The sequence below is a fragment of the Lipotes vexillifer genome, unplaced genomic scaffold (genome assembly GCF_000442215.2).
Source record: "Lipotes vexillifer unplaced genomic scaffold, Lipotes_vexillifer_v1.1 scaffold1581, whole genome shotgun sequence".
NCBI lineage: Eukaryota > Metazoa > Chordata > Mammalia > Artiodactyla > Lipotidae > Lipotes > Lipotes vexillifer.
In genome coordinates this window covers 276,386-298,059 of record NW_006783235.1, presented here as the reverse complement: position 1 = coordinate 298,059, position 21,674 = coordinate 276,386, and the positions used below count along the sequence as shown (strand labels likewise).

General features: G+C 35.0%; 1 protein-coding gene across 1 annotated transcript in view; it reads left to right on the top strand.

Moving 5' to 3' along the window:
* CWF19L2 (CWF19 like cell cycle control factor 2) overlaps positions 1 to 21,674 on the top strand; it is a 192,226-nt gene that overhangs the window by 141,268 nt on the left and 29,284 nt on the right. Inside the window, exons 14-15 of the mRNA XM_007455881.1 lie at positions 1,687 to 1,899; positions 17,958 to 18,074. Of these exons, the coding sequence (XP_007455943.1) occupies positions 1,687 to 1,899; positions 17,958 to 18,074 (330 nt within the window). The remainder of the gene's footprint in view (positions 1 to 1,686; positions 1,900 to 17,957; positions 18,075 to 21,674) is intronic.

Here is a 21,674-nt window from a genome sequence, read left to right as displayed (position 1 = left end):
AAAAAAAAAAAAAAAAAAAAAAAAATGAGTAGGGGTAGGAATGGCAAAATTGAGGGCAGAACTGGTCGGAGAGCAATATGTGCAAAGCCTGAAGGTAACAGTACTTTTGGGGACTAAAGTAGGGTGGCAAAGTGTAGAGTTTGAGTAAGGATGTGATCACATGTGACCGAGGTGACTCACATTTATGAGTCCTTATTGTGTGCCAGGCATGTGTTGTAAGGATGAAGAAAGATAACCCTATTAGATGGATAATATTATTATAGCCATTGTAAAATGAGGAAATAAAACATAGAGAGAGCGCAGAGAGATTAAATAACTGCCCAAGATTATACAGACAGGAGTTAGAATTTTACCATGGTTATTCTGACTATAGAGCCCAAGCTCTTAACCATTATACAGTTCTGTGTCTATGACTTAGTAGGCCAAACAACAGTTTGAACTTGATCCTGTTCACAATGTAGAGCTCTTTGAGGATTTTAAGTAGGAACATAAATAAAATAAGTAAACAAAATTTTTGTTTTAAAAACATCACCCTGGCTGCAATTTATGTTGGGGGAGGTATAGAGAAGGTGCCTTGAGATACAGTTGAAAAATGTTTTATGTTCTATGTGGAGTGTATGCTAATTTTATTTTTTTTATTTTTATTTTTTTTCATATATGAGGTTCTGGGATTTATTTTTTTAATAAAAATAAACTTTTAATTCCTAATTTAAATAAATTAGGAGCTTGGGTTTAACATACACACTACTATATACAAAACAAACAAGGACCTACTGATAAGCACAGGAAACTACACTCAACATCCTGCAATAACCTATAATGGAAAAGAATCTGAAAAAGAACACACACACATATACATACACATACATATACATATTTATTTACACATATATATAACTGAATCACCCTGCTGCACACCCAAAACCAACACATTGCAAACCAACCACACCTCAATAAGTAAATAAATAAACTTTTAACAGAAGTTTTTAGCATTATCACAACACCATTATCACACACACACAAATTAACAGTATTTCTTGATACTGTCAGTGACTGTTAGCCAAAGGCCACCAGGGGCACACAGAGATAAACAAGTTGGGTTTATAACTTTTTGCAGCAAGGCAGAATGCACACCATGTTGAATTGCTCAGTATTTCAGTAAAAGGGTGTTAGAAAAGACTTATTAAAGAATTTGGTTTTGTACACATGAAACTTATATAGTTTTATAAGTCATTGTTACCTCAATAAAAACAAATGAAAAATAAAATTATTTTTAAAAGAGAAAGGGGAACATTGCCCTCAATGCTCTCAATATACATATTAGCAAATTGGCTTGTAAGTTTAATAGAGTGTATGCTAATTTTAAAGTGAAGGTTGTTCTTAACCTCTCTGTCGTTCAAGTTCCTCATCTATTAAATAGAAATGATAATGGTTCCCTCATCATGGGAGTATAAAACAATCAAATTGCATAGAACTGCACATAGTAAATACTCAGTAAACTTTAGCTATGATGATGATAATAACTTGATCCTTGCAGGTCAAGCTTAAATTTTAATCATGTTTTCTTTTTTCTTTTAATGTAAGAGTTTTATCACAGGACTTACAGATATGACTTCAGTATGCCATAGTACAATGAACTGAATTAACTACTACCTTCTCCCCACAACTATTATTTTGTTTTTTCAGTTTATGGGAAAAACAGATGGAGACTATTACACTCTGGATGACATGTTTGTCTCCAGAGCAGCTGAGAGAGAATGTTTTGGTGAAGAGGAAGAGAATCAGAGGAAAAAAGCTATTGCTGAGCACCGGAGTCTTGCTGCACTAATGGAAAAATGTCTGTATTGTTTTGACAGCTCTCAATTTCCCAAACACCTTATTGTTGCAATAGGTGTTAAGGTAAGAAATATAACGTTTATTGCCCTAAGGAAACGATTCAGTGGTATATGTAAATTGGCCTATTTCTTCATAAGATTCTAAGAAATGTGTCTTGTCTCATTCTGTTTCAAATATTTTCTTTTCTAAGTTCCCATGATTCTCAGAATCTTTTTAGAGCAAGTATAAATATCTAAATGATATGAAACTCCCATTTTGTGTAATTCTTCTCTATAGAGAGGCAGCATTGAGTAGTGCTCAGGCCCTAGACTTTGGAACCAGAACACCTGGATTCAAATTCTTGCTCTGCCATTTACCATCTATGTGATTTTATTTTCATGATTGGCACTTGATTCTCAGTATTAAAATCACTTCAGAGCTACTTAGTCTAACTTCTGCTTCTTCCTTTACTTTCTCATAGAACCTTTTTGTATCTTTATAGAATATCTCATAATTTGAAGAAGTTTATTGTACAGTTGTTGCTTGGTATCCACGGGAGATTGGTTCCAGCAGTCTCTCTATACCAAAATCCACAGATGCTCAAGTCCCGTAGTCACCCATCCATCTGAAATTCCACACCTGTGGATTCAGCCAACCCTGGATCATATAGTACCACAGTATTTATTGAAAAAGGTCCATGTAGAATTGGACCCATGCAGTTCCAACCCATGTTGTTCAAGGGTCAACTGTATTTTGTTTTACTTGTTGAGTGTCTTCCCCAGTAGTCTGTAAGTGCTCTGAGGACATAGATAACTTTCACTCATCATTGTATACCACACATGTATCCCATTATATACCAAGTATGTATGTTTATAGTCACTTCTTTCAATAAATGTTAATACTCACTTATTTAATAGTCACTAATAATAGTCCCTTATTTCAGTATTTGGCAGTTTAATTCTTTTTTTTTAAACATCTTTATTGGAGTATAATTGCTTTACAGTGGTGTGTTAGCTTCTGCTTTATAACAAAGTGAATCAGTTATACATATACATATGTTCCCATATCTCTTCCCTCTTGCGTCTCCCTGCCTCCCACTCTCCCTATCCCACCCCTCTAGGTGGTCAAAAACCGTCTAGCTGATCTCCCTGTGCTATGCGGCTGCTTCCCACTAGCTATCTACTTTATGTTTGGTAGTGTATATATGTCCATGCCACTCTCTCACTTTGTCACAGTTTACCCTTCCCCCTCCACATATCCTCAACTCCATGCTCTAGTAGGTCTTTATTCCTGTCCTGGCCCTAGGTTCTTCAGAACCATTTGTTTTTAGATTCCATATATATGTGTTAGCATACAGTATTTGTTTTTCTCTTTCTGACTTACTTCACTCTGTATGACAGACTCTAGGTCCATCCCCCTCACTACAAATAACTCAATTTTGTTTCTTTTTATGGCAGAGTAATATTCCATTGTATATATGTGCCACATCTTCTTTACCATTCATCTGTTGATGGACACTTAGGTTGCTTCCATGTCCTGGCTATTGTAAAGAGAGCTGCAATGAATATTTTGGTACATGACTCTTTTTGAATTATGGTTTTCTCAGGGTATGTGCCCAGTAGTGGGATTGCTGGGTCGTATGGTAGTTCTATTTGTAGTTTTTAAGGAATTATTTTTTAAGGAATTATAAAGCAATTATACTGTTCTCCATAGTGGCTGTCTCAATTTACTTTCCCACCAACAGTGCAAGAGTGTTCGCTTTTCTCCACACCCTCTCCAGCATTTATTGTTTCTAGATTTTTTTGATGATGGCCAGTCTGACCAGTGTGAGATGATATCTCACTGTAGTTTTGATTTGCGTTTCTCTAATTATTAATGATGTTGAGCATTCTTCCATGTGTTTGTTGTCAATCTGTATATCTTCTTTGGAGAAATGTCTATTTAGGTCTTCTGCCCATTTTTGGATTGGGTTGTTTTTTTGTTATTGAGCTGCATGAGCTGCTTGTAAATTTTGGAGATTAATCCTTTGTCAGTTGCTTCATTTGCAAATATTTTCTCCCATTCTGAGGGTTGTCTTTTGGTCTTGTTTATGGTTTCCTTTGCTGTGCAAAAGCTTCTAAGTTTCATTCGGTTCCATTTGTTTATTTTTGTTTCCATTTCTCAAGGAGGTGGGTCCAAAAGGACCTTGCTGTGATTTATGTCATAGAGTGTTCTGCCTATGTTTTCCTCTAAGAGTTTGATAGTTTCTGGCCTTACATTTAGGTCTTTAATCCATTTTGAGTTTATTTTTGTGTATGGTGTTAGGGAGTGTTCTAATCTCATACTTTTACATGTACCTGTCCAGTTTTCCCAGCACCACTTATTGAAGAGGCTGTCCTTTCTCCACTGTACATTCCTGCCACCTTTATCAAAGATAAGGTGACCATATGTGCATGGGTTTATCTCTGGGCTTTCTATCCTGTTCCATTAATCTATATTTGTTTTTGTGCCAGTACCATACTGTCTTGATTACTGTAGCTTTGTAGTATAGTCTGAAGTCAGGCAGCCTGATTCCTCCAGCTCCATTTTTTGTTCTCAAGATTGCTTTGGCTATTCGGGGTCTTTTGTGTTTCCATACAAATTGTGAAATTTTTTGTTCTAGTTCTGTGAAAAATGCCAGTGGTAGTTTGATAGGGATTGCATTGAATCTATAGATTGCTTTGGGAAGTAGAGTCATTTTCACAATGTTGATTCTTCCAATCCAAGAACATGGTATATCTCTCCATCTGTTTGTATCATCTTTAATTTCTTTCATCAGTGTCTTATAATTTTCTGCATACAGGTCTTTTGTCTCCTTAGGTAGGTTTATTCCTAGATATTTTATTCTTTTTGTTGCAATGGTAAATGGGAGTGTTTTCTTGATTTCACTTTCAGATTTTTCATCGTTAGTATATAGGAATGCCAGAGATTTCTGTGCATTAATTTTGTATCCTGCTACTTTACCAAATTCATTGATTAGCTCTAGTAGTTTTCTGGTAGCATCTTTAGGATTCTCTATGTATAGTATCATGTCATCTGCAAACAGTGACAGCTTTACTTCTTCTTTTCCGATTTGGATTCCTTTTATTTCCTTTTCTTCTCTGATTGCTGTGGCTAAAACTTCCAAAACTATGTTGAATAAGAGTGGTGAGAGTGGGCAACCTTGTCTTGTTCCTGACCTTAGTGGAAATGCTTTCAGTTTTTCGCCATTGAGGATGATGTTGGCTGTGGGCTTGTCATATACGGCCTTTATTATATTGAGGAAAGTTCCCTCTACACCTACTTTCTGCAGGGTTTTTATCATAAATGGGTGTTGAATTTTGTCAAAAGCTTTCTCTGCATCTATTGAGATGATCATATGGTTTTTCTCCTTCAATTTGTTAATATGGTTAATCACATTGATAGATTTGCGTATATTGAAGAATCCTTGCATTCCTGGAATAAACCCCACTTGATCATGGTGTATGATCCTTTTAATGTGCTGTTGGATTCTGTTTGCTAGTATTTTGTTGAGGATTTTTGCATCTATGTTCATCAGTGATATTGGCCTGTAGTTTTCTTTCTTTGTGACATCCTTGTCTGGTTTTGGTATCAAGGTGATGGTGGCCTCGTAGAATGAGTTTGGGAGTGTTCCTCCCTCTGCTATATTTTGGAAGAGTTTGAGAAGAATAGGTGTTAGCTCTTCTCTAAATGTTTGATAGAATTCGCCTGTGAAGCCATCTGGTCCTGGGCTTTTGTTTGTTGGAAGATTTTTAATCACAGTTTCAATTTCAGTGTTTGTGATTGGTCTGTTCATATTTTCTATTTCTTCCTGATTCAGTCTTGGCAGTTTGTGCATTTCTAAGAATTTGTCCATTTCTTCCAGATTGTCCATTTTATTGGCATAGAGTTGCTTGTAGTAATCCCTCATGATTTTTTGTATTTCTGCAGTGTCAGTTGTTACTTCTCCTTTTTCATTTCTGATTCTATTGATTTGAGTCTTCTCCCTTATTTTCTTGATGAGTCTGGCTAATGGTTTATCAATTTTGTTAATCTTCTCAAAGAACCAGCTTTTAGTTTTATTGATCTTTGCTATTGTTTCCTTCATTTCTTTTTCATTTATTTCTGATCTGATTTTTATGATTTCTTTCCTTCTGCTAACTCTGGGGTTTTTTTGTTCTTCTTTCTCTAATTGCTTGAGGTGCAAGGTTAGGTTGTTTATTCGAGATGTTTCCTGCTTCTTAAGGTGGGCTTGTATTGCTATAAACTTCCCTCTTAGAACTGCTTTTGCTGCATCCCATAGGTTTTGGGTCGTTGTATCTCCATTGTCATTTGTTTCTAGGTATTTTTTAATTTCCTCTTTGATTTCTTCAGTGATCACTTCGTTACTAAGTAGTGTATTGTTTAGCCTCCATGTGTTTGTATTTTTTACTGCTCTTTTCCTATAATTGATATCTAATCTCATGGCGTTGTGGTCGGAAAAGATACTTGATATAATTTCAATTTTCTTAAATTTACCAAGGCTTGATTTGTGACCCAAGATATGATCTATCCTGGAGAATGTTCCATGAGCACTTGAGAAAAATGTGTATTCTGTTGTTTTTGGATGGAGTGTCCTATAAATATCAATTAAGTCCATCCTGTTTAATGTATCATTTAAAGCTTGTGTTTCCTTATTTATTTTCATTTTGGATGATCTGTCCATTGGTGAAAGTGGGGTGTTGAAGTCCCCTACTATGAATGTGTTACTGTCGATTTCCCCTTTTATGGCTGCTAGTTTTTGCCTTATGTATTGAGGTGCTCCTATGTTGGGTGCATAAATATTTACAATTGTTATATCTTCTTCTTGGATCGATCCCTTAATCATTATGTAGTGTCCTTCTTTGTCTCTTCTGATGAGCATTCTTTCATGTGTTTGTTGGCAGTCTGTATATCTTCTTTGGAGAAATGTCTATTTAGGTCTTCTGCCCATTTTTGGATTGGGTTGTTTGTTTTTTTGTTATTGAGCTGCATGAGCTGCTTGTAAATTTTGGAGATTAATCCTTTGTCAGTTGCTTCATTTGCAAATATTTTCTCCCATTCTGAGGGTTGTCTTTTGGTCTTGTTTATGGTTTCCTTTGCTGTGCAAAAGCTTCTAAGTTTCATTCGGTTCCATTTGTTTATTTTTGTTTCCATTTCTCAAGGAGGTGGGTCCAAAAGGACCTTGCTGTGATTTATGTCATAGAGTGTTCTGCCTATGTTTTTCTCTAAGAGTTTGATAGTTTCTGGCCTTACATTTAGGTCTTTAATACATTTTGAGTTTATTTTTGTGTATGGTGTTAGGGAGTGTTCTAATTTCATACTTTTACATGTACCTGTCCAGTTTTCCCAGCACCACTTATTGAAGAGGCTGTCTTTTCTCCACTGTATATTCTTGCTTCCTTTATCAAAGATAAGGTGACCATATTTGTGTGGGTTTATCTCTGGGCTTTCTATCCTGTTCCATTGCTCTATATTTCTGTTTTTGTTCCAGTAGCATACTGTCTTGATTACTGTAGCTTTGTAGTATAGTCTGAAGTCAGGGAGCCTGATTCCTCCAGCCCCATTTTTCCTTCTCAAGATTGCTTTGGCTATTTGGGGTCTTTTGTGTTTCCATACAAATTGTGCCACTCTTATTCAACATAGTTTTGGAAGTTCTAGCTACAGCAATCAGAGAAGAAAAAGAAATAAAAGGAATCCAAATCAGAAAAGAAGTAAAGCTGTCACTGTTTGCAGATGACATGATACTCTACATAGAGAATCCTAAAGATGCTACCAGAAAACTCCTAGAGCTAATCAATGTATTTAGTAAAGTAGCAGGATACAAAATTTATGCACAGAAATCCCTTGCATTCCTTTACACTAATGATGAAAAATCTGAAAGTGGAATCAAGAAAACACTCCCATTTACCATTGCAACAAAAATAATAAAATATCTAGGAATAAACCTACCTAAGGAGACAAAAGACCTATATGCAGAAAATTATAAGACACTGATGAAAGAAATTAAAGATGATACAAATACATGGAGAGATACACCATGTTCTTGGATTGGAAGAATCAACATTGTGGAAATGACTCTACTACCCAAAGCAATCTACAGTTTCAATGCAATCCCTAATTCTTATATTAAGTAAATAATTATTGTGTACCTGATGTATGCCAGAACCTCAGTAGTCACTGGGGAAAAGTAGAAAATCAGATATACTTGTGGAGCTTGTATTCTAGTGAAATAGAGCAGAGAATAAAAAATGTAATGATTGCCCTGATTTAAAAGAAAGTGTTATGAAGCAGATATAGAGAGGAAATGTGATAAAATAATGGGAGAGTATTTTTTGAGAAGGTAGTGTAGAAGGCTTCTCTGAGGAGGTATTTTAGTAAAGGTATGAAAGATGAGAAGAAGCAAGCAACATGAAGATATGAATGAATAATGTTTCAGAAAGAGATATCTGAGTGAAAAGCCTTGAGGAGGAAGTAAGGCAGGCATTTATGGAACAGAAAAAAGATCAGTGTAGCTGGAGTGGAGTGAGTGAGAAAAAGTGGTAGGAGAGGAAGTTGAATGAATGCTAGTTTCAAGAACTAATAGTTTGGGGAATATACATATGCATATTAATTAATTTGTTTGTTGTATATACATACTTACACACACACACAAGCACCTGTGTAGCCAAAGAACTGGCATTGACTTTTCCATTCCAATTCTAGACTTTAATATCTTTAGGTCATTAAGACAGTTTATCAATTTGGATTTTGGTTTCTTTATTTCCTTACCCTTCCTTTTCTTTTTCTTTCTTTTCCTCTAGACTTTATCAAAAAGTAAAAGTAAAAAATTCCATTCAAAATTTAATCAATCAAAAACCCCACCTTAATCACTTACTTGTATTAATTTTTCCATGTTCTTTTCTAGATTGTTACATAAACATTCGCATTTTCATAATTATGACATTATATATAAATATTTCATTCCCCTTTCGTCTAGTCCCTACCTTTAAAAAATGTATGAATAAATTAAACATAAAGTAACACAAAGTTTTCAGTAGTTCTTTACAAGAAGTTTGGGTTTTTTTCAATGACTTCATTTTCCCTAATGCACTGAAGACAGGCCAGGTCCAGGGGAGGCCCAGAGGTGTGAAGTGTACAAACCTCTTTTTTAGCCTCCTGCTTTATAGGCAGTGTCCCAAAGTAGGCATTTCTCAATTAACTAGTGAAAGGAAACTGTTGGCCAGTAAAGAGACATTTTCTATTTCTTCAACTCATATATTATTTCATACATTCCTTTTCCTATTCTTCTCAGTTTTCCTCTTCTGCTGTGAGGTAATCCACATTTTCCAATTAGAGATCTGTAAAGGTATTAAATCTTCTTTTGCCTTTAACTTACTGAGCATTGGCTGATGTTTCTTCCCTCTCAGACTAGTCATTTCATTCTGATTTCATTTTAATACCATTTGAATCTCTTTTCTTGGTCTATGCTTTATTATGCTATCTTAGCTTTAATAACTGCTATCTAGCTTCAGCCTTTCATCCGTGAATATTTTAGTATAGAAATGTTTGAAATATTGGTTTGAAGGAATTTCATCTATTTGCTACAATATCTGACTGCTTATCCCATCTATTGTAGCTAATAGGTTATTTTATTCATCTGAATAAACCGTAAGAAATTATTCCTTTTAGTTGTTACCTCAGTTAATTATATATGATTATGAGTTTCTAAGGAATTACTTTGCGTTAGGTAGTAATAATTAACAGTATTCTAAAGCAGTTCAGCAATTCTCACTCAGCTTGAATTTCTAATACTTAAAGTTAATGTCGTAAATCCAAATGTATTAATGAAGCTATGTGAGTACTCATTAGAGTCAGTTATGTAAGTTTCTGATCATAAATTGTCCCTGCCTTCTCCCTCATTTTTTAAAATAAAAGTTATCTCTCCCCTTCTTGTCTTAACACTATCCTTTACTTAAAAGAAAAAAAAAAGTACTTTGATTTTTAGAGCAGTTTTAGATTTTCAGAAAAATTGTAAGGCAGTATAGAGTTCCATATAACCTGTGCCCAGTTTCCTCTATTATTTCCATCTTAACATTAGTATAGTAAAATTGTTACATCTAATGAATCAGTACTGTTTTTTGTTTGTTTTACTTAATATAGTTGATATACAATATTATGTTAATTTCAGGTGTATCTACGTAATGATTTGACATTTGCATACATTATGAAGTGATCACCATGAAAAGTCTAGTAACCATCAGTCCCCATACAAAGTTATTACAATATTACTGACCATATTCCTTATGCTGTATGTTACACCCCCATGACTTACTTATTTTGTAACTGGAGTTTTAATACTTTTTCATCCCCTTCACCTATTTCACACCTCCACCCCCAAACACTCCCCTCTGCCAACCACCCATTTGTTCTCTGTATTTTTAGTCTGTTTTTGTTTCATTGTTTGTTCATTTGTTTTTCTGATTTCACATATATGTGAGATGATATGGTATTTATCTTTCTCTGTCTAACTTATTTCACTTAGCATTTCAATCCGTAGTGTTGCAAATGCCAAGATTTCATTTTCATTATGGCTGAGTTATACTTCATTGTATATATGGTACATATATATATATACACACACACACATATATATACACTCATACATATATACCATATCTCCTTTATCCATTCATCTATTGAAGAACACTTAGGTTTCTTCTATATCTTGGCTATTGTAAATAATGCTGCAATGAACATTGATATGCATATATCTTTTTGAATTAGTGTTTTGTTTTTTTAGGTAAATACTCAGAAGTGAAATTGCTAGATCATATGGCAGTTTTATTTTTAATTTTTTGAGGAAGCTCCACACTGTGTTCCATAGTGCCTGCACCAATTTATATTCCCACCAACAGTGTAGCAGGGTCACCTCTTGTCCACATCCTCACCAACACTTGTTGTTTTTTTGATGATAGGCATTCTGCCAGGTATGAGGTGGCATCTCATTGTGGTTTTGATTTGCACTTCCCTCATTGTTAGTGATACTGAGCATCTTTTCATGTGTCTGTTGGCCATCTCTATATCTTCTTTGGAAAAATTTCTGTTTGGTCCTCTGCCCATTTTTTAATCAGTTGTTTTTTTGGTCTTGAGTTATATGACTTCTTTTGTATATTTTGGATATTAACCCCTTATCTATCATTTGCAAGTATTTTCTCCCACTCAGTAGGCTGCCTTTTCATTTTGTTGATTTCTTTCACTATGTAAAAGCTTTTTAGTTCAACGTAATCCCATTTATTTATTTTTGCTTCTGTTTCCCTTACTGGAGGAGACATATGCAAAAAAATGTTGCTAAGATCAATTTCAAAGAGTGTACTACCTATAGTTTTCTCTAGAAGTTTTCTGGTTTCAGGTCTTACATTTAAATCTTTAATCCATTTTGAATTTTTTTAATATGGTGTGAGAAAGTAGATTGATTCTTTTACATGTACCTATCCAGTTTTCCCAACACCATTTATTGAGGAGGCTATCTTTTCCCTTTTGTATATTCTTGCTTCTTTTGTTGTAGATTAATTGAACATGTAAGCATGGGTTTATTTCTGGGCTCTCTATTCTGTTTCATTGATCTATGTGTCTGTTTTTAATGCCAGTACCATTCTGTTTTGATTACTATAGCTTTGTAGTATAATTTGAAATCAGGAAGTGTGATACCTCCAACTTTGTTCCTCTTTCTCAAGATTGTTTTGGCTGTTCAGGGTCTTTTGTATTTTTATACAAATTTTAGAATTATTTGTTCTAGTTCTGTGAAATATGCCATTGGTATTTTGATAGGGATTGCATTGAATCTCCAGGTTGCCTTGGGTAGTATGGTCATTTTAAACGATATTACTTCTTCCAGTCTATGAACACAGAATTTCTTTCCATTTATTTTTGTCATCTTCATTTTCTTTCATCGATGTGTTATACTTTTCAGAGTATGACTTGTTTACCTTCTTGGTAAGATTTATTTATAGGTATTTTGTTCTTTTTGATGCAACTGTAAATGAGATTGTTTTCTTAATTTTTTCTTTCTGATTGTTTGTTATTAGTGTATAAAAATGCCACAGACTTCTGTGTATTAATTTTGTATCCTGCAAATTTACTGAATTCACTTACTAGTTCTAATAGTATTTTTGGTAGCATCTTGAGGACTTTCTATATATAGTATCATGTCATCTGCAAACAGTGAGTTTTACTTCTTCCTTTCCATTTTAGATTCCTTTTATTTCTTTTACTTGTCTGATTGCTGTGGCTAAATACAAGTGGCAAGAGTTGGCTTCCTTTTTCTTTTATTTATTTGTTATTTTTTAATTGAAATATAGTTGATTTACAATATTATGTTAGTTCCAGGTTTATAACATAGTGATTCAGTATTTATATAGATTATACTCCATTTAAAGTTATTTCAAAATAATAGCTATATGTCCCTGTGCTGTACAATATAGCCTTGTTGCTTATTTATTTTATACATAGAAGTTTGTATCTCTTAAACCCCTATCCTTAGTTTCCCCTCCCCCACCCCTCTTTCCACTGGTAACCATTAGCTTGTTCTCTGTATTTGTTTTATTTTATTCATTTGCTTTTTTTTTTGATTCCACATATAAGTGATAACATACAGTGTTTGTATTTCTTTGTCTGACTTATTTCACTAAGCATTATACCTATCCATCCACATTGTTACAGTTGGCAGAATTCATTCCTTTACTATGGCTGAGTAATATTCCATTTTGTGTGTGTGTGTGTGTGTGTGTGTGTGTGTGTGTGTGTGACTATATATTACATCTTCTTTATCTATTCATCTGTTGATGGACACTTAGGTTGCTTCCATATCATGGCTATTGTAAATAATACCGCTGTGAACATTGGGGTGACATGTCTTTTCAATTATTGTTTTCATTTTCTTCAGATGTATACCTGGGAGGGGAACTGCTGGATCATATGCTAGTTCTATATTTAGTTTTTTGAGGAACCTCCATACTGTCTTCTGTAGTGACTTCCAATTTACATTCCCAACAACAGTGTACAGGGTTTCCTTTTCTCCACATCCTTGTCAACATTTGTTATTTATAGACTTTTTGATGATAGCCATTCTCACAGAATGTGAGGTAATATCTTTGGCTTTGATTTGCATTTCTCTGATGATTAGAAATGTTGAGCAACTTTTCATGTGCCTATTAGCCATCTGTATATCTTCCTTGTAAAAATGTCTATTCTAGTTTCTGCCCATTTTTCAATTGGGTTATTTGGTTTTTTGATATTGAATTTTATGAGCTGTTTATATATTTTGGATGTTAACCAAATTGGTCATATGATTTGCAAATATTTTCTCCCATTCAGTAGACTGTCTTTTCATTTTGTGGATGGTGTCTTTTGCTGTGCAAAAGCTTTAAGTTTAATTAGGTCCCATTTGTTTATTTTTTCTTTTGTTTCTTTTGCCTTAGGAGACTGATCTGAAAACATAACACCATGATTTTTGTCACAGAGTGTTCTGCCTATAGTGTTCTGCTAGGAGTTTTATGAGTTAATTTTTGCATATGGTGTGAGAAACTGTTCTAATTTCATTCTTTTACATGTAGCTGGTCAGTTTTCCCAGCACCCCTTATTGAGGAGACTGTCTTTTCCTTTGTATATTCTTGCCTCCTTTGCCATAGATTAATTGACCGTAGGTTCATGAGTTTATTCCTGGGCTTTCTGTTCTACTTAATTGATCTCTGTGTCTGTTTTGGTGCCAGTACCATACTGTTGTGATTTTACTGTAGCTTTGTAGTATCAACTGAACTCAGGGAGTGTGATACCTACAGTTTGTTCTTTTTTTCTTAAGATTGCTTTAGCTATTCAGGGTCTTTTATTCTGTGAAAAATATCATGGTTATTTTAATATGGGTTGCATTAAACTTGTAGATTGCTTTGAGTAATATGGACATTTTAACCGTGTTATTTCTTCCAATCCATGAACACAGGATATCTCTCCATTTCTTTGTATCATCAGTTCCCTTCATTAGTGTTTTATAGTTTTCAGAGTATAGGTCCTTCACATGATTAGTTAAGTTTATTTCTAGGTGTTTTCTTCTTTTTGATGCAATTTTATATGGGATTTGATTTCTTGCCTTTTCTGATAATTTATTATTAATGTATAGAAAAACAATAGATTTCTGTATATTAATCTTTTATCCTGCAACTTTACTGAATTTATTTATTTGTTATAGTAGTTTTTTGTAGCATCTTTAGGATTTGATATGTATAGTATCATGTCATCTGCAAACAGTGACAGTTTTACTTCTTTCTAATTTGCAGTCTTTTTTTTGTCTTTTTCTTCTCTGCTGTGGCTAAACACAGATGGTGAGAGTGGGCATCCTTTTTATTCCTGATCTTAGAGGAAATGCTTTCAGCTTTTCACTGTTGAGTATAATGTTGGCTGTGAGTTTTTCATGTATGGCTGTATTATATTGGTGTATGTTCTCTGTATACCCACTTTGTTGAGTTTTTGTTATAAATGGGTCTTGAATTTTGTCTAAAGCTTTTTCTGCATTTATGGAGATGATCATATGATTTATACTCTTCAGTTTTTTTATGTGGTGTATCGTGTTACATCAAATACAATTTTTTGTTTCCTCACTTTCAGTGTGTATGTCTTTAGATCTGAAGTGAATCTCTTGGAAGCAGCATATGTATCATTCTTGTTTTTTTTTTACCAAATTAGTTGCTCTGTGTCTTTGTTGCTATTATGTTAATTGTTTTCCTGTTGTTTTTATAGTTCTTCTTCATTCCTTTCTTCTCCTTTTGCTCTCTTTCCTTGTGATTTGATGACTGTCTTTAGTGTTACATTTGGATTTCTTTTTCTTTTTTGTGTATCTATTACTGGTTTTTGATTTTTTTAGTTACCATGATGTTCATATGTAGCAACATACATATTTGCATATATATATATAATCTTTATTTTAAATTAATGATCTGTTAAGTTTATACTCATTCTAACCACAGTACATTTTACTGCCCTCCCCCCAACATTTAATGTTTTTGTTGTCATATTTTACATCTTTCTGTTTTGTGTATCCCTTAACTACTTATTGCAGGTATGGATAATTTTTTTACCTTTATCTCTTAACCTTCCTCTTAGCTTTGTAAGTGGTTGATCTACTACCTTTAATGTATGTTTGCCTTTCCCAGTGAGACTTTTCTTTTCATAATTTTCTTACTTCTAGTTATGGCCTTTTCTTTTCTCCTTAGAGAAGTCTTTTTATCATTTCTTGTAAAGCCAGTTCAGTGCTGAACTCTTTCAGCTTTTGCTTATCTTTAAAATGCTTTAACTCTCCTTCAGACCTGAATGATGACATCGCCAAGGAGAGTATTGTTGGTTGTAGGTTTTTCTTTTCATCACTTTAAAGATATCATGCCATTCCCTTCTGGCCTGCAATTTCTGCTGAAAAGTCAGCTGATAGCCTTATGGGAGTTACTTTATATGTAACTAGTTGCTTTTCTCTTGCTGCTCTTAAGATTCTCTCTTCATCTTTAATTTTTGCAATTTTAATTATAATGTGTCATGGTGTAGACACATTGGGTTCATCTTGTTTGGAAGTCTCCATAGCTTCCTATACCTATATCTGTTTCCTTCTTAAGGTTAGGGAACTTTTCAGCCATAATTTCATTGAATACATTTTCTACCCCTTTTTCTTTCTCTGCTCCTTCTGGGACCCCTATAATGTGAATATTAGTATGCTTGATGTTGTCTCAGAGGTCTTTCTCAATCTGTTCTAATTTTTAAAACCCTTTTTTTTGTTGTTGTTCAGCTTGAGTGATTTCTACTACTCTGTCTTCCAGATCTTCCAGATCTCTGATCAGTTCCTCTGTATCAGTTCCTCTGAATCAATCTACTGTTGATTCATTCTAGTATATATTTTTCTTTTAGTTCTTGTATTCTTTAGTTCTCTTTGGTTCTTCTTTGTATTTTCTAACTCTTTTTTGAAATTGTCAATGTGTTCATCCCTTTTTCTCCCAAGTTCAGTTAACATATTTATGATCATTATCTTGAATTCTTTATTGGGTCAATTGCTTATCTTTGTTTAGTTGCTTTTCTTTTTTTTTTCCTGAGGTTATGTCTTGTTCCTTCACTTGGAACATTTCCTTCATCTCCTCTTTTTACCCAATTCTGTGTTTTTTCACTCGGTGTTAAGTACGTCAGTTACTTCTCCCCATCTTCAGAAGTAGCCTTATATAAGAGACATCCTTTGGGGCCTGGCAGCATGCACCCCTTTGGTCACCAGAGCCCTATTCCTAGGGGTGCCCCCTATATGGGCTGCATGTACCCTTCTGTTGCGGTAGGGTCAACTTCCATTGGGGAGCTGGTATGTGGGGCTGAACCCCAGCTTAGTTGGCTGTGGTGCCTCTTGGCACAACTTGCAGGCCTGCTGGAGTGCAAGGTAGGCTTTTCTCGTGGTTGTCTATTTCAACCTATGGGATGTGGGGCTACTGCCATCTGCTGGTAGGTGGGGTAGGCTTCTCAAGTGGTTCATTGCATGCCTAGCAGGGCTCAGGGCTGATGCCAGCTTGCTGGAGGACAGGCCTGGTCCTTGGCACTAATAAGCTAGAGGGAGGATTCTGAAATGGTGCTTGCCAGTGCTGGTGTTATTGAGGTAGAATGAGCTGCCAAAAATGGCTGCTGCCAGCTTTTCTGTCCCCAGGGGGAGTCCCAGTTGCTTCTTGCCTGTCTTGGAGGCTCTCCAAGAGCAGCAAGTGGGTCTGAAACAGGCTCCTTTCAAACTAGTGCCTCTGTGCTAGGACTCAGAGCATGTGAGATTTTGCAGACAACCTTTAAGAATGGAGTCCCTATTTCCTATTGCCCTTGGGATCTCTCCCATATGCAAACCTTGCAGGCCTTGATTCAAAGCCAGACATTCTGGGAGCTCATCTTCATGGTGCAAGTCCCCTGCCTGGGAGCCCAGTGTGGGGTTCACACTCCTTGCTTCTTGTGGAGGACCTCTATAATTGTAATATTCCTCTGGTTTGTGGGTTGCTGACCTGGAGGTGTAGGTCCTGAAGTGCATCTCCAGCGCTGTTGCCTGTCTCATTGTGGTTCCTTCTTTATGTCTTTAGTTGTGGAGTATCTTTTCTGCTGGTCTTCAGATTGTTCTTACAGGTAGTTGCTCTGTAATTAGTTGTAATTTTGTTGTGCCTGTGGGAGGAGGTGAACTCAGGGTCTTCCTAGTCCAGCGTCTTGGCCACCTCTTCAGTGCTTATTCCTGATATTGTTTTTAATTGTGAATATTTTTGGGATTTAACTGTAAATTTAAGTAGATAGCTATATCCACACAAACTGTAAATTTAAGTAGATAGCTATATCCACACACAAACTCCTAGTTTCTCCTCTTATAGTGAAGTCTTAAAAATTTGCATAATTTTGTAAAGCAATTAATAAATAAATTTATTAATTCATTAATTAATTCTCTTACATAAAATTTTTCTAGCTAAAACCTAGCAAAAAATTGTAGAAAATAGGATCAAGCCTCGTTGAAGAATATTTATGGTTCTTATAAACACCTTTTCCTCTCTACATATATACTAATTGACCTTTTTTGTTTTTAGACAGTTTGTGTAAAATGAAAAAATAGTACCAGCTTGTAGGTAATACATGTAATGTAAATAAATAGAACTTAACCAGTGCTGTAAAGCCATACAGAGGTTATTTCTCTTTTCTCAGCCAATGAGGGAAGGAAGACCTGATTAATAGGCATCAGTTTAACTTCCGTATCATTACCAGGTCATGTATTTCTTTTATTCTTGCAAAATTTGTGCTGTTTCAAGGGCTTTGAAGGCATATAGCTTTCTCAGGTGAAGGATAAAGTGTCGCTCATTCTACCCTTTGGTAAGCTTAATCTTTGAGGTATAGCAGTCAAAATTGAGACTTATGCAATAAGTTTCTGGTTATTGAAAGATATCTTCACGGATTTTAAATTTTTAAATAGTGAATATCTTTAAAATATTAAACTATAATATATTACTTATGAGCAGGTTTATTTTATTAACTGTTAGCCATGTTAACCTATGAGGGGCTCATCTTTCAGAACTGAGAATAAATAGCAATAACATTTCACCTTTGCGTCTTTTTTCCCATAGGTTTATTTATGTTTACCCAACTTACGATCTCTTACTGAAGGGCACTGCTTGATAGTCCCTTTGCAGCACTATAGAGCAGCTACCTTATTGGATGAAGACATCTGGGAGGAAATTCAGGTCAGCATGATAATGCTCATGATCATTGTAATGATCAAGAGCAGTTTTTACACACTATTGTGATAAATTCTAACAAGTTTTATGCCTTCATTCAATGATTTTACTTTCTGAATTTAAACAAGTATACATTTCCATAGTTGTGTGTAACTGTGGGTCATGATGTTTTCACCACTCACTACCTTTTTACTTTATTGAAAGCTTTAAATAAAGATTTTTTATTGAGGTATAATTGTCATATAATATATTAGTTCCAGGTATACAACTGAAAGGTTTTGTCTACTAAATAAACTATGATCAAGTAATAATTATTTTTACTTTAAAAGAAATCACTGTAAGATTTCTAATATTTGCTTTCGTGGAACATGAAATAATCATTCTTACCACAGTAAGCTAATAAATTACAGCCAAAGGAAAGATGTTTTCAGATAATAAAAAATAATTTTTGGAACTTAGTGGTTTACATTTAGCAATTGTCATATTTTCCTATAATGGCATTGACCTTTTCTGCTGCTATGTTTTTGTCATGATTTTGTTACCAGATTTAATTTCCATACTTTTCCCTTATAGCCTTTTGGATTCAAGGATTGTGTGTGTGTGTGTGTGTGTGTGTGTGTGTGTGTGTGTGTGAATGAATGTCTGTGTCTGTGTCTGATTCTTCAAGAAATTGAAAGGCACAACGTGGGTGAAATTGCTGCTGAATTGCAAGACCTTATAATGACAAAAAGAGAGAGAGAGAGAGAAAGGGAGGGAGGGAGGGAGGAAGGAAGGAAGGAAGGGAGAAAAAGAGAGAGGGAGAGAGAGAAAGAAGGAAGGAAGGAAGGGAGGCAGGTCCTGTTTTTCTAATGACTGACAAGTGAATAGGGTGAATAGGGGTTATAGGAACCCCTAGTTAGAAAACACGAAAATTTTAAGACTTCTAAAGAGACTAATACTAGTCTTTGTATCATGCTGATAAAGATACCAAGAGAGGAGATATTTTGACTGTATTTCATGAAATTCCGTCTTTTAACTCCCTGAAATCTTTTAGTTTATGCTGTGAAAGTTAAAGGGCAGACTGTTTTAATGCATCTATGGCCCAACAAGGGTAAGAGTGTGGATAAGTGTATTTGATGTGAAAAAAATTTTTCTTTTTCTAATAGTGGATTCCAGTGCAATAAATAATTTAAAGTGGAAAGTGTGGCAGATTTGGTTTTCAGAATTATTTGGGGACTTTTCTGGAATGCTTTCTAAAAATGTATACATGCAAAAATGATTTAACTTAGAGCAAAAATAAAGTGCCAAAAAGATTTTAAGTTATACAGGAATCTAGTATGTATGTTATATGTTTTTGTAAGAAATTAAGTTACTTGGGCTTCCCTGGTGGCGCAGTGGTTGGGAGTCCGCCTGCCGATGCGGGGGGGCGCGGGTTATAAACTATGATCAAGTAATAATTATTTTTACTTTAAAAGAAATCACTGTAAGATTTCTAATATTTGCTTTCGTGGAACATGAAATAATCATTCTTACCACAGTAAGCTAATAAATTACAGCCAAAGGAAAGATGTTTTCAGATAATAAAAAATAATTTTTGGAACTTAGTGGTTTACATTTAGCAATTGTCATATTTTCCTATAATGGCATTGACCTTTTCTGCTGCTATGTTTTTGTCATGATTTTGTTACCAGATTTAATTTCCATACTTTTCCCTTATAGCCTTTTGGATTCAAGGATTGTGTGTGTGTGTGTGTGTGTGTGTGTGTGTGTGTGTGTGTGAATGAATGTCTGTGTCTGTGTCTGATTCTTCAAGAAATTGAAAGGCACAACGTGGGTGAAATTGCTGCTGAATTGCAAGACCTTATAATGACAAAAAGAGAGAGAGAGAGAGAAAGGGAGGGAGGGAGGGAGGAAGGAAGGAAGGAAGGGAGAAAAAGAGAGAGGGAGAGAGAGAAAGAAGGAAGGAAGGAAGGGAGGCAGGTCCTGTTTTTCTAATGACTGACAAGTGAATAGGGTGAATAGGGGTTATAGGAACCCCTAGTTAGAAAACACGAAAATTTTAAGACTTCTAAAGAGACTAATACTAGTCTTTGTATCATGCTGATAAAGATACCAAGAGAGGAGATATTTTGACTGTATTTCATGAAATTCCGTCTTTTAACTCCCTGAAATCTTTTAGTTTATGCTGTGAAAGTTAAAGGGCAGACTGTTTTAATGCATCTATGGCCCAACAAGGGTAAGAGTGTGGATAAGTGTATTTGATGTGAAAAAAATTTTTCTTTTTCTAATAGTGGATTCCAGTGCAATAAATAATTTAAAGTGGAAAGTGTGGCAGATTTGGTTTTCAGAATTATTTGGGGACTTTTCTGGAATGCTTTCTAAAAATGTATACATGCAAAAATGATTTAACTTAGAGCAAAAATAAAGTGCCAAAAAGATTTTAAGTTATACAGGAATCTAGTATGTATGTTATATGTTTTTGTAAGAAATTAAGTTACTTGGGCTTCCCTGGTGGCGCAGTGGTTGGGAGTCCGCCTGCCGATGCGGGGGGGCGCGGGTTCGTGCCCCGGTCCGGGAGGATCCCACGTGCCGTGGGGCGGCTGGGCCCGTGAGCCATGGGCGCTGGGCCTGCGCGTCCGGAGCCTGTGCTCCACGGCTGGAGAGGCCACGGCAGTGAGAGGCCCGTGTACCGGCAAACAAAAAAAGAAATTAAGTTACCTGATGAAAAACACCGAGTTGGATAAAGAAGAAATTTATTCAGTTCGATAGATACTGAGTGCATGAGTGTACGATAATGCAGGTGTTGTGAGAAATGCAGAGATAAAATCACTCATTAATTCTGCCCAAAGGTTTGGTATATACTAGTATAGGTTACATTATGGTTTAGCAGATTTTGTAAGCCAGATGCATTATAGAAAATTGAGTGAAGGAGGAAAAGCCAAATTGTTTTATGTAAATAATGGCATTATAGCTGTCTTTTGTGATAGAAAGAAGTTGTTAGAAGGTGTAAATTACTCTATGATAGTGAATGAAGAAAATATTGAATTCTAGCTTATTTAAAGAAATGTACTTTTTTCGATTTTTGTTTTTACTTTCAAATATATACAAAAACTCAAATTATTTATGCCCTGGTTAATACCCTTATGGTCATTCACCTCTTTTAGAGAATATATGTTAAAAATGACTTGACTTAGCAAAAAATTATGTTTGCAAATTCAGGGGCCACTTCCTTCAAGTAATTTTTATCACCATCCTCTAGTAACATTTAAATTTAATTTTAGACCTTGTATTTAGTAGAATATACAAAGATATTCAGCAGAGCATGTGGGAATAATCACAGATTTCTAATGATAATATCTAAATTTTTAGTTTTACTAAACATATAGTGAAACTTGTTCCCTTTTAAGTTTATTCTTATCAGTTTGACAAATGAACTTGAACATACGTTATAGTCAGATACTGTAGGTCCATTTTTTAAATATCTCAAATGAGCGGTATGGTGGTGGGGTTGTTGATGCTTATCTACAATGGGCTTCACTGTGGGGCCATTTCAGTGGAAAACTTCCAGTGTTAGTACCATTGGGTCTTTTTCTTGGGGCTAGTCAGACTCTCCAGAAAACACTCTTT